Here is a 13534-nt window from a genome sequence, read left to right on the forward strand (position 1 = left end):
GAACTGTGTTGTGCTGCGGCTGTTGAAAGACACTAACATTTCAAAACAACTTGTTCTGTATTACTATAACATGTTTTTTCTTAATTAAACGGAAAGGGAGCATCCCCAAAACACCATGTATCACCATTCAGAAATTCAGTTGGTGGTAAATACGAGTTTCATCTGTGCTTTGGGAAGCCAAAGTCAGAAAATGTGGAATTGTCTAATTGAATGAGAAATGTTCACAAATTACAGTGGAAGTATTTGATTAAATGTAATCTAATCCATTTTAATCTCAGCTAAATAATGTACTCTGGGATGGTGTTGAGATGGCCTGTTTTCCCCTATTCCCTGTTCCCCTGACAGAAAACCCATAATTATGTGTTCATGGCTCAGAGATGTGTGTGTGAGTGTGAGTGTGAAGCAGGAGTTGTGCAGGCAAGCATTATGGTAAAACAACCATCTGCACTGAAAGTGGGAGTGAGATCCAAAGGGTGGGAGTCTGGAGGGGATACAGGCTGTCAGGGGCAATACTGTTCGGGTACGACAGTGATGAAGAGAGAACGAGGGGAGAGGGACTTAAATGGGGAGAGGACATAGAGGTGAAGAGTGAAAAAGAGACTGAGTGTTGGGGTGGCTAGAGGGAGGAGAGGCGCAGGTAAAGGTGGAGAGGGGGGATGAACAGAGGAGAGTAGAAGAGTGGAGGGGTGGAGAGAGAGGGAGATGAGAGAAACAGAAGGTGCAGTAGAAACAGCCGGTTGGAACAGACAGCTAGCTATTCTCCAGGTACACAGAGAATCTGTCCGTGTTATACAGCGCAAATTGGGTTAGAGACGCCTCATGAACATATGGGAATCTAATGCTGAATCCTCGTGGCACAAAAAGTGTGTGCGAGAGAGAGGGAAAGAGGGAGGGAGGAAATAAGAGATAACAGAAAGAGATGGTACGTTTGCACATGAGCATGTGTGCGTACATGTGTGTGTGTGTGTGTGTGTGTGTTTGAGAGAGAGAAGGGGAGCTCTTAAAGTCCCAGTGCAGTCAAAAACTATGAGGTTGGAATAACACTGTAAAATGTTGACAATTTTGATAATGCCCTTATAGTGAAAGAGTTGTTTAAAAACATCGCTTTAAATTTCAGTCTGTTTTGGTGGGATGGAGTGTGGGTTTGCCTGGTGACAGCACCAGGCAGTACAAGTTAATAGACCAATAACAAAGAGAGAGTTTCAAACCTCTCTGCCAAAAACAGCACTTTTTCTGGTATTTTTGTTTGTTTTCAATTAAAATGGTTAAAAAAAAATCACAGTAAGGTACCTCAATTATTACCCAGAAATGATTTGATATTGAGATAAAAATAGCTGCATTGGACCTTTAAATCTGGGGCAGTGAGAGACACACAGGCTGTTTGGGGACTCTCTAATCAGTCTCTCCTCTCTCTGGGTGTTTGCTATGCTGGGGTGCTAGGATGCTGTGTGTGTGTGTGTGTGTGTGTGTGTGTGTGTGTGTGTGTGTGTGTGTGTGTGTGTGTGTGTGTGTGTGTGTGTGTGTGTGTGTGTGTGTGTGTGCGTGTGGAGGGGGACGGCAATCCCCCAACCATACAGAAGATACATTTCCAAATCATTTCATACCCTGGAAACATCCAAACCTACCAGCTAACAGTGCTGCATGTTAGAAACCTGCCATACAAACCACTGTTCGTGTTCATTTTGAGGTGTGGCAATGAGAGAAGACAATGAGTATATCTAAATATCAAATCATTTTGACTCTCTCTCTCTCTACTACACCTGCTGTCTCGACCTCTGAATGCTCGGCTATGAAAAGCCAACTGACATTTACTCCTTAGGTGGTGACCGGTTGCACCCTTTACAACCGCTGCTATTATTATTTGAACCTGATGGTCATCTACGAACGTTTGAAGAACGATCTGGCCTTTAATGGCCAATTACTCATATAATCTCTACCCGGCACAGCCAGAACAGGGCTGGCCACCCCTCGGAGCCTGGTTCCTCTCTAGGTTTCTTTTTAGGTTACTGGCTAGTTTTTCCTAGCCACTGTGCTTCTACATCTGCATTGCTTGCTCTTTGGAGTTTTAGGCTGGCTATGTTTTTAAGCACTTTGCCATCTGCTGGCTTTATAAAATACAGTTGATTGATTGATTTGATTGAACGAATAGGCCCATTTCTTTCACAGCAACAAAACAGAATAACCTGAGGTAGGCTAACTATGAACTTCCCAACCAAACAGACCAACAGTTCTTTATCGTCAGATACATTCAATGTTCTTGTTGTGTCCTTGGGTGTGTCTGTGTGTGGGGTAGTATGTGTACTGGTTTTCCTACATTCTCAGGACCGCAATATCCCAACATTTCACCTGAAAGAATCATTATTCTACGGTGTAGATCCTCTCACAAGTTGCCTGATCTGCTCCTCCATCATTGGAAATATGACAGGTAAGCTTGCATGCATGATACAAACTATGATTTTGTTAACTAGCTAAATAAGCTATTTTAATGACCGTTTTTCGAATGTGATTAAGTCATACAACTATCACACCCATGCATATTATTTAAAAAGACACTGATGTTCAAGATAACATACAGTTCATCGGAAAGTATTCAGACCCCTTGACCTTTTCCACATTTTGTTATGTTACAGCCTTATTCGAAAATGCATTCAATTGTATTATTTCCCTCAATCTACACACAATATCCCATAATGACAAAGCAAAAAAAGGTTTTTAGAAATGTTTGCACATGTATTAAAATGAACAATGAAATATCACATTTGCATAAGCATTCAGACCCTTTACTAAGTACTTTCTTGAAGCACCTTTGGAAGCGATTACAGCCTCAAGTACTTTGAGTATGACGCTACGAGCTTGGCACACCTGCATTTGGGGAGTTTCTCCTATTCTTCTCTGCATATCCTCTCAAGCTCTGTCAGCTTGGATGAATATCCTTGAGTGGAGAGTCGCTGCACAACGATTTTCAGGTCTCTCCAGAGATGTTTGATCGGGTTCAAGTCCAGGCTCTGGCTGGGCCACTCAAGGATATTCAGAGACTTGTCACAAAGCCATTCCTGAGTTGTCTTGGCTGTGTGCTTACGGTCATTGTCCTGTTGGATGGTGAACCTTCACCCCAGTCTGTGGTCCTGAGCAGGTTTTCATCAAAGACCTCTCTGTACTTTGCTCCGTTCATCTTTCCCCTCGATCTTGACTAGACTCCCAGTCCCTGCCGCTGAAAAACATCTCCACAGCAGGATGCTGCCACCACCATGCTTCACCATAGGGATGATGCCAGGTTTCCTTCAGATGTGACACTTGGCATTCAGGCCAAAGAGTTCAATCTTAGTTTCATCAGACTAGAGAATCTTGTTTCTCATGGTCAGAGAGTCCTTTAAGTGCCTTTTGGCAAACTCCAAGCTGACTAGTGGTGTGGGGGCTGTGCTTTGGCAAAGTGGGTGGGGTTATATCCTTCCTGTTTGGCCCTGTCCGGGGGTGTCCTCGGATGGGGCCACAGTGTCTCCTGACCCCTCCTGTCTCAGCCTCCAGTATTTATGCTGCAGTAGTTTATGTGTCGGGGGGCTGGGGTCAGTTTGTTATATCTGGAGTACTTCTCCTGTCCTATTCGGTGCCCTGTGTGAATCTAAGTGTGCGTTCTCTAATTCTCTCCTTCTCTCTTTCTTTCTCTCTCTCGGAGGACCTGAGCCCTAGGACCATGCCCCAGGACTACCTGACATGATGACTCCTTGCTGTCCCCAGTCCACCTGGCCATGCTGCTGTTCCAGTTTCAACTGACCTGAGCCCTAGGACCATGCCCCAGGACTACCTGACATGATGACTCCTTGCTGTCCCCAGTCTACCTGGCCATGCTGCTGCTCCAGTTTCAACTTCCACCTGACTGTGCTGCTGCTCTAGTTTCAACTGTTCTGCCTTATTATTATTCGACCATGCTGGTCATTTATGAACATTGAACATCTTGACCATGTTCTGTTATAATCTCCACCCGGCACAGCCAGAAGAGGACTGGCCACCCCACATAGCCTGGTTCCTCTCTAGGTTTCTTCCTAGGTATTGGCCTTTCTAGGGAGTTTTTCCTAGCCACCGTGCTTCTACACCTGCATTGCTTGCTGTTTGGGGTTTTAGGCTGGGTTTCTGTACAGCACTTTGAGATATCAGCTGATGTACGAAGGGCTATATAAATAAATTTGATTTGATTTGATTTGACTGTCATCTGCCTTTTACTGAGGAGTGGTTTCCGTCTTGCCACTCTACCATATAGGCCTGATGGTATGTGTTTATTAGTGTGGCCTTGTATATGATTGTCTGTGTATGTTATTCGCTTTTTGTTTACTGAGCATAGAAAGTTAACACATACTGGGTGTCAAAGTCTGTCCATTGGGATGTATGAGCGTGTGTGTCTGTTTCTGGGTTTCTGTGGCCTTGCATCTTTTGCAAAATCTTCAGCAAAAAAAAGAAAAACGTCCTCTCTCTGTCAACTGCATTCATTTTCAGCAAACTTAACATTTGTATATATGTGTATGAACATAACAAGATTCAACAACTGAGACATAAACTGAACATGTTCCACAGACATGTGACTAAGAGACATGGAATAATGTGTCCCTGAACAAAGTAACAGTCAGTAAGTATCTGGTGTGGCCACCAGCTGCATTAAGTACTGCAGTGCATCTCCTCCTCATGGACAACACCAGATTTGGAAGTTCTTGCTGTGAGGTGTTACCACACTCTTCCACCAAGGCACCTGCAAGTTGTCTAACATTTCTGGGGGGAATGGCCCTAGCCCTCACCCTCCAATCAAACAGGTCCCAGACGAGCTCAATGGGATGGAGATCCGGGCTCTTCGCTGGCCATGGCAGAACACTGACATTCCTGTCTTGCAGGAAATCACGCACAGAACGAGCAGTATGGCTGGTGGCATTGTCATGCTGGAGGGTCATGTCAGGATGAGGCTGCAGGAAGGGTGCCACATGAGGGAGGAGGATGTCTTCCCTGTAACGCACAGCATTAAGATTGCCTGCAATGACAACAAGCTCAGTCCAATAATGCTGTGACACAACGCCCCAGACCATGACGGACCCTCTCCAGAATACAGGCATTGGTGTAACGCTCATTCCTTCGACGATAAAAGCGAATCCTTCCATCACCCCTGGTGAGACAAAACCGAGGCTCGTTGGTGAAGAGCACTTTTTGCCAGTCCTGTCTGGTCCAGCGATGGTGGGTTTGTGCCCACAGGCGACATTGTTGCTGGTAATGTCTGGTGAGGAACTGCCTTACAAAAGGCCTACAACGCCCTCAGTCTAGCCTCACTCAGCCAATTGCGGAAAGTCTGAGCACTGATGGAGGGATTGTGCGTTCCTGGTGTAACTCGGGCAGTTGTTGTGGCCATCCTGTATCAGTCCCGCAGGTGTGATGTTCCGTTGTACCGATCCCGTGTAGGTGTTGTTACACGTGGTCTGCCACTGCGAGGACGATCAGCTGTCCATCTGGTCTGTAGCGCTGTCTTAGGCGTCTCACAGTACAGACATTGCAATTTATTGCCCTGGCCACATCTGGCCACAGTCCTTATGCCTCCTTGCAGCATGACTATGGCACGTTCACGCAGATGAGCAGGGACCCTGGGCATCTTTCTTTTGGTGTTTTTCCAGAGTCAGTAAAAAGGCCTCTTTAGTGTCCTAAGTTTTTATAACTGTGACTTTAATTGCCTACCGTCTGTAAGCTGTTAGTGTCTTAACGACCGTTCCACGGGTGCATGTTCATTCATTGTTTATGGTTCATTGAACAAGCATGGGAAACACCCATTACAATGAAGATCTGTGAAGTTATTTGGATTTTTTACGAATTATCTTTAAAGGCAGGGTCCTGAAAAAGGGACATTTTTTTTTTTTTACTGAGTTTATGTATGTGTGACTCCTCCTTCATGTTGAGTATTGATTAATACTATACTAAGTTTTGTTTATGCAGAGTGTGTGTGTGTGTGTATGTGTGTGTGTGTGTGTGTGTGTGTGTGTGTGTGTGTGTGTGTGTGTGTGTGTGTGTGTGTGTGTGTGTGTGTGTGTGTGTGTTCATGTGTGCATGTGTGATTCACTTCATCAACAGTCCAACGGAGCATTGATGAGGCTAATAATTACAATTTCATGGACTGTGTGTTGTCCACAGGGATTGACTATGAGTAACTGCACATTTGGCAACAGTGGAAAATCTTGTTCATTTCAACAAAGGAACGCTACACCATCTTCATCTATCATTCATGAGATCGCTGAATTATTTCAACTCTGTCGTCAAGTAAATAAATAAACAAAAAAAAATCGAATCCCTTGTGCCCGCTGGTCTAAAATAACAACATTAAATTTTAATCTGGCCTGAAGCCCCCCAGAGGCGCAGAACCCTTACTTTTGGTTCTCCAGACACACTCAACCCCCAAACCCACCCATCGCACACCAAACCATCAGTCTGATAAGATACATGATCATGTTGAGTGTGTGTACGTGTCTGGAGTGAGAGGCTGTGGGGGCTAGGGGAGCACAAAAACTGAAAGAGGTTGCATGTGGGTGGGAGAGGGAGATTTTAATAACAACGACTGAGATAGTGGATGTGTTCATATTGATGGGGAAGTAGCCCGGAGCTGAAGTCCATCCTAATTTACTAGTCAATTCAGGAAGTGAACAGCACTCTTATGGAAATGTCATTTTATCCAATTCACCATCCAGGACTGACAGTAGCCACATTCCTTGGTAGTATTGAAAGATTCAAACTAATGGAGTGGACGTGAGAGGAGATCTGACAGTAAGTGGTGATGCGAGGAGGAACGGAACTGACATTGGAACATAGGGTAAGGAGAATAAAAGAGAAAGGGGAGGAGAGGGAAATAGAGAAGACAGGAGGAGATGAGTGGAGAGGAGGGAGGAGTAAACAGAATATATAACAAAAAGAGAGAGAGAGAGAACTTACCGACAGCGTAGCTCAGAGCTAATGAGCTGAGGCTCAACAGAATCATTCTCACGCTCCAACGCGCCATTCTCGCGCTCAGATCAGAACTGAACCGGATCAGAACCACACCAGAAGAAAGGAGAAAAGGCTTATCAGTTCCTGTGGAGAACAAAAAGAATGACAGATTGATTATTTATTTATTATTTATTTATTTATTACTACAAGGCTAGCTCTCTATTGCTAACACATGATCTATAAGCAGCCACACTCTCTTTTTCTAAACATCCTCACAGTACAGGGTCTCTAATGTCTGTGGACGGAAGCAATGTGTCACACTACAGCGGGGGTTTGTCCAAATGGCACACTATTCCATACATAGTGCATTACTTTTGACCAGAGCCTTATGGGCCTCGGTCAAAAGTAGTGCGCTATATAAGCAGTAGGGTGCCATTTGGACAAGCACCCCTGCTAAGTATGCCCCAGTGGCCTTCTGTCTTCAATAGCTATATCTCCCGCTGCCTTTCACACACCCAGGAGACTGTCTTCCCGCGCTCTACTTCAGGTTACATTACAGAATAAACACTATAGCCTAAGGTAGATAGACAAACAGATAGTACGGGTCATTCTTGGTACACAGCATTGCAATTATCTCTCTCTGGCAATGTGAAAAAGCAGCTTGGGGGAAGAATGGGCGAGGTAAGAGCATTCGCAGTGATTTACGATGGATTTTTGTTGAGATTACATGAAATGGATTGCTCTTAAATAAATCGTAGTGCTCTTACGTTCAATTTATAACTCTTTCACAAGGTGCAAACAGAACATCTCCTTGACAATGTCTTCTCTGACCTTCTTATTCTCCCTCCCTCTTTCTCTTACCCTCCTCTCCTTTCCTGTCTCGTTTTCTCTCTCTCAGCTGGAAATGCTGGCAAGACACCCACCTAATCTAAAAATCAGCATTACATGACAAAAAAAATAACTTATAAACACAATAGCCTAACACGATCGTGGAAAGCAACGAGAGGGTTTTCATTCGTTAAGTGTTTTATTCTCTTCAAATCCAATAGGTCCAAGGTCTTTAGAAAGAAACATCAATAAGCCAGGAAGGTTCTGGCTCTTTAACTCGGAAGCTGGCACAGAAAGTAGAATTAGATCTAGTACATCTGTCGGAACTTCTCCAGACAGCTCACAGCCTAGTAGGCTAATTTACAGACCAGGAACAAGTTACTCCATGGCAGAATTCCCTGGACAGACCCGGCTAACATAATCTACTCTGTCAGCCTGTGTTCTCCCTCTGTGCTCTCCCTCTGTGCTCTCCCACTCTCCCCAAACTGTCACCTTCTGACACTTCACTGGATACTACTGTTATTAAACACAGAGAGAGGGGGGGGGGGGGGGTGAGATAGAGATATGAGAGGGGGGATAGGGAAGAGCGAAAGAGAAAGATATCAATAAAAAAAGAGCAGAGAGAGGAGAGAAAAACAGACAAAAAGCAAGCCAGGCAAAGACAGAGAGATATATCTCATCAAATCAGCTCACAGCTTAATGATTGTGGAAGGAAGAGATGAGAGCATATCACATTGCTCTCACGTCTTCATCGCACCACAGCCAAACAACTGGGTCTGGTTCAACAGTCAGCTCAAAGTAGATAGAAACATTCATATGACATGCTTTAATAGGGCTTGGATACACTGAAATGATGACATGACAAGACAATTAGGTAGTAGTGACAACCAGGAAAAGTATCTGGTTGCTTTGCAATGGAGCATGACTCCTTCATGACTCCTGCAGAAGCAGGTGCGTCACTTTAAAGATCAACGCCGTCAATTTGTTGCGCCTGATGATTTCCATACGGCATCTCATTGCCAGCCAAACCGACTACCAACAACCAGGTGTTGTGCATTTAGCAATCAATGGAACCACAACTGAACAAAACACGTCTCAACCCTCAGGGAATGAGAGTTTCCTGTAAATCGGTCCATATGAATTGTCGTATCAGGGTAAAATCTGTCCAATATGTGCAGTCAGTGCAGACCCTTCCATTTCTGTGTGTAGCGCTGGGGAATTTTGTGTCCCATTGACGATCCTCAGGGTGAGTCACCCATCAGTGCACACCTCTTCCTCTCTTCCTCGCTCTTCCTCGCCTCCTCATCTCTCTGCTCCTGTAATTGGAACTCAGAACTCTGACACATTCTGACAGATAACAGTAATGGAACCAGCACTGTTCCAGTCTAGACAGGAAGCGTTCCTCCCGTGAGCACTGATCTAGGACCTGCTTTACCCTCTCCTAATCCTATGACCACAAGGGGGAAATCACAAAACTGACCTTAGATCATTGTTGTCTGTTTTGATCTTGGCTGAATTATTTTGGGCTGTTTCTGGGGACCGGCTGGTCCAAGCAACTTAACCAAGGACCACAGATGGGCTGTTTATGAGGAGTGGTTAAAAACTGATTGTGTCTCTGGAGAGGAGAGGGCCCAGATTGGTGATTCTACAGTTTAGAGTGAGCAGGAAAGAGAGGGTACACACACACACACACACACACACACACACACACACACACACACACACACACACACACACACACACACACACACACACACACACACACACACACACACACACACACACAGGTCCTGAAATTAGAACCATGTGCGATTGATTTTATTATTATTGTCATGCAAGGATGCACAACCTACATGGGCTTATAAGACACTGTTTTCGCTGTAGCAAAATAAAATAATTTGTCTGAGTGTCTCTGATGGCTGATTGCAGACTCAATGTGTACCACTCTCTCACTTAGATGCTTGTTTCCTCAGTTTGAGTTCAGCCGGCTATACTGCAGCGCTCTTAGCAGCCCCTTCGCTAACAACAAAACGCCACACACACGCTCTCCACACAGTATGGAAGGCTGGAGACCGAGCTAAGCCTTTTAAGGATGCTCCTCTGTCAGTGTGGGTGTTTTCCCAGAGGCCCCTCAGTTATCCACCATTATCTGCACATTCTTCACATAATATGGATGACTGGGTCCGGATCACAGTAAAGGGCGGCTGATACTGTATAGGACGGCTGGTGATGTATTCCATCTTTGCGGTGTGCAAGGCTAGTGTGTGTGTGTGCGGGGAAGGGGGGGGTATGCTGTAGTTGAGTGCTTGAGTTAACACCGACTTCACTTGTGTGGAGTGGAGTGTTGGTCTGATTGCTGGAGAAATCTCTGCAGCTCACTCCCTCTCTTCTCTCCCCTCCTTTTCACAGTATTCTCCTATGTGTTCCTCTCCTCATCCATATACAACACAGACTGAGCAATGGCGCTAGCAGAGATAGTCTCCTCGTTTCAGGTTCTTAGAAATCTATGCAGTTCTTTGTTATTTTATGTATTATTTCTTACATTGTTAGCTCAGAAAATCTCATGTGTTATTACATACAGCCAGGCAGAACTATTGGATATAAAAGCGACGTCAACTTACCAACATTACAACCAGGAATATGTCTTTCCCGAAGCGGATCCTTTGTTTGGACCTCCACCCTGGACATGGGATCTTAACCCAGAGGCCAACCTAAAACAACGCGGTCGCCGCAGGAGAGGCAGACGGAGCGCCCTACTGGTCAGACTCAGAAGGCGAGCACAGGATCCACCGCTTCCGAGCATATTACTTGCCAATGTCCAATCTCTAGATAACAAGGTGGACGGAATTAGGGCACGAGTTGCCTTCCAGAGAGACATCAGAGATTGTAACATTCTCTGTTTCACGGAAACATGGCTCACTCTGGATATGTTGTCAGAGTCGGTACAGCCACCCGGTTTCTTCAAGCATCACGCCGACCGAAACAAACATCTCTCTGGTAAGAAGAAAGGTGGGGGTGTATGCCTTATGATTAACGACTCATGGTGTATTCACAACAACATACAGAAACTCAAGTCCTTTTGATCACCTGACCAAGAATTCCTTACAATCAAATGCCCACTGCATTATCTTCCAAGAGAATTCTCTTTGATTATAATCACAGTCGTGTACACCCCCCCCCACACACCCCCACCCCCAAGCAGATCCCTTGTCGGCCCTGAAATAACTTCACTGGACTCTATGTAAGCTGGAAACTATACATCCCGAGGATGCATTTATTGTAGCTGGGGATTTTAACAAAAATAACCTAAGAACAATACTTCCAAAATTCTATCAGCATATCGAATGTGCAACACGAGCTGGTAGCATTCTGGGTCATTGCTACTCGAACTTCCGCGATACATACAAAGCCAACTCCCGCCCTGCCTTCGGCAAGTCTGACCATGACTGACCATGACTGACCATGACTGATTGTTTTGCTCCCAGCCTACAAACAGAAACTAAAACAGGAAACGCCCGTGCTTAGGTCAATACAATGCTGGTCTGACCACGCTTCAAGATTGCTTCAATCACGTGGACTGGGATATGTTCCCGGATAGCCTCAGACAACAACATTGATGTACAGTTGAAGTTGGAAGTTTACATACACTTAGGTTGGAGTCATTAAAACTCGTTTTTCAAGAACTCCACCTATTTCTTGTTGACAAACTATAGTTTTGGCAAGTCGGTTAGGACATCTACTTCATGCATGACACAAGTCATTTTTCTAACAATTGCTTACGTACAGATTATTTCACTTATAATTCATTGTATCACAATTCCAGTGGGTCAGAAGTTTACATACACTAAGTTGACTGTACAGCTTGGAAAATTCCAGAAAATTATGTCATTGTTTTAAAAGCTTCTGATAGGCTACTTGACATCAATTTAGTCAAATGTAGGTGTACCTGTGGATGTATTTCAAGACCTACATTCATACTCAGTGCCTCTTTGCTTGACATAATGGTAAAATCAAAATAAATCAGCCAAGACCTCAGAAAAAAAATGGTTGACCTCCACAAGTCTGGTTCATCCTTGGGAGCAATTTCCAAACGCCTCAATGTACCAAGTTCATCTGTAAAAACAATAGTATGCATGTATAAACACCCTGGGACCACGCAGCCATCATACCGCTCAGGAAGGAGATGAAGAGATGAACGTACTTTGGAGCAAAAAGTGCAAATCAATCCCAGAACAACAGCAAAGGACCTTGTGAAGAGGCTGGAGGAAACAGGTACAAAAGTATCTATATCCACAGTAAAACGAGTCCTATATTGACATAACTTGAAAGGCCTATCAGCAAGGAAGAAACCACTTTCAAAACCGCCATAAAAAAGCCAGACTACGGTTTGCAACTGCACATGGGGACAAAGATCGTACTTTTTGGTGAAATGTCCTCTGGTCTGATGAAACAAAAATAGAACTGTTCGGCCATAATGACGATTGTTATGTTTGGAGGAAAAAGGGGGAGGCTTCAAGCTGAAGGACACCATCCCAACCGTGAAGCACGAGGGTGGCAGCATCATGTTGTGGGGGTGCTTTGCTGCAGGAGGGACAGGTGCACTTCACAAAATAGATGGCATCATGAGGTAGGAAAATTATGTGGATATATTGAAGCTAAATCTCAAGACATCAGTCAGGAAGTTAAAGCTTGGTCTCAAATGGGTCATCCAAATGGACACTGACCCCAACCATACTTCCAAAGTTGTGGCAAAATGGCTTAAGGACAACAAAGACAAGGTATTGGAGTGGCCATAACAACGCCCTGATAATCCTATAGAACATTGTGGGCAGAACTGAAAAGCGTGTGTGAGCAAGGAGGCCTACAAACCTAACTCAGTTACACCAGCTCTGTCAGGAGGAATGGGCAAAAATTCACCCAACTTATCATGGGAAGCTTGTGGAAGGCTACCCGAAACGTTTGACCCAAGTTAAACAATTGAAAGGCAATGCTACCAAGTAGTAATTGAGTGTATGTAAACTTCTGACCCACTGGGAATGTGATGAAAGAAATAAAAGCAGAAATGAATTATTCTCTACTATTATTCTGACATTTCAGATTTGAAAAATAAAGTGGTGATCCTAACTGACCTAAAACAGGGAATTGTTTCTAGGATTAAATGTCAGGAATTGTGAAAAACTGAGTTTAAATGTATTTGGCTAAGGTGTATGTAAACTTATAACTTCAACTGTATACGCTGACTTGGTGAGCGAGTTTATAAGCAAGTGCATCGGAGATGTCGTACCCTCTGTGACTATTAAAACGTTCCCTAACCAGAAACCGTGGATTGATGGCAGCATTCGCACAAAAAGAGCGACCCACCACTTTAATAATGGCAAGGCGACCAGAAACATGACCGAATACAAACAGTGCAGCCAATCCCCTCCGCAAGGCACTCAAACAAGCAAAGTGTCAGTATGGAGACAATGTAGAGCCGCAATTCAACAGCTCAAACATGAGACATATGTGTCAGGGTCTAGAGTCAATCACGGATTACCAAAAGCAAACCAGCCCCGTCGCGGACATTGATGTCTTGCCCCCGTGACAAATTAAACAACTTCTTTGCTTACTTTGAGGACAATACAGTGCCACTGACACAGCCCACTACCAAAGCCTGTTGGCTCTCCTCCGTGGCCAACGTGAGTAAAACATTTAAACGTGTCAACCCTCGCAAGGCTGCCGGTCCAGATGGCATCCCTATCCGTGTCCTCAGAGCATGCACAGACGA

The 13534-nt window shown here is 44.6% G+C and overlaps 1 protein-coding gene across 1 annotated transcript in view; it reads right to left on the reverse strand.

Moving 5' to 3' along the window:
* The window catches only part of LOC109893174 (contactin-2), an 84086-nt gene that overhangs the window by 18060 nt on the left and 52492 nt on the right, over positions 1 to 13534 (reverse strand). The window contains exon 2 of the mRNA XM_020486264.2: positions 6946 to 7083. Within this exon, the coding sequence (XP_020341853.1) occupies positions 6946 to 7012 (67 nt within the window). The 5' untranslated portion in view covers positions 7013 to 7083. The remainder of the gene's footprint in view (positions 1 to 6945; positions 7084 to 13534) is intronic.

This window comes from Oncorhynchus kisutch, linkage group LG1 (genome assembly GCF_002021735.2).
Source record: "Oncorhynchus kisutch isolate 150728-3 linkage group LG1, Okis_V2, whole genome shotgun sequence".
NCBI lineage: Eukaryota > Metazoa > Chordata > Actinopteri > Salmoniformes > Salmonidae > Oncorhynchus > Oncorhynchus kisutch.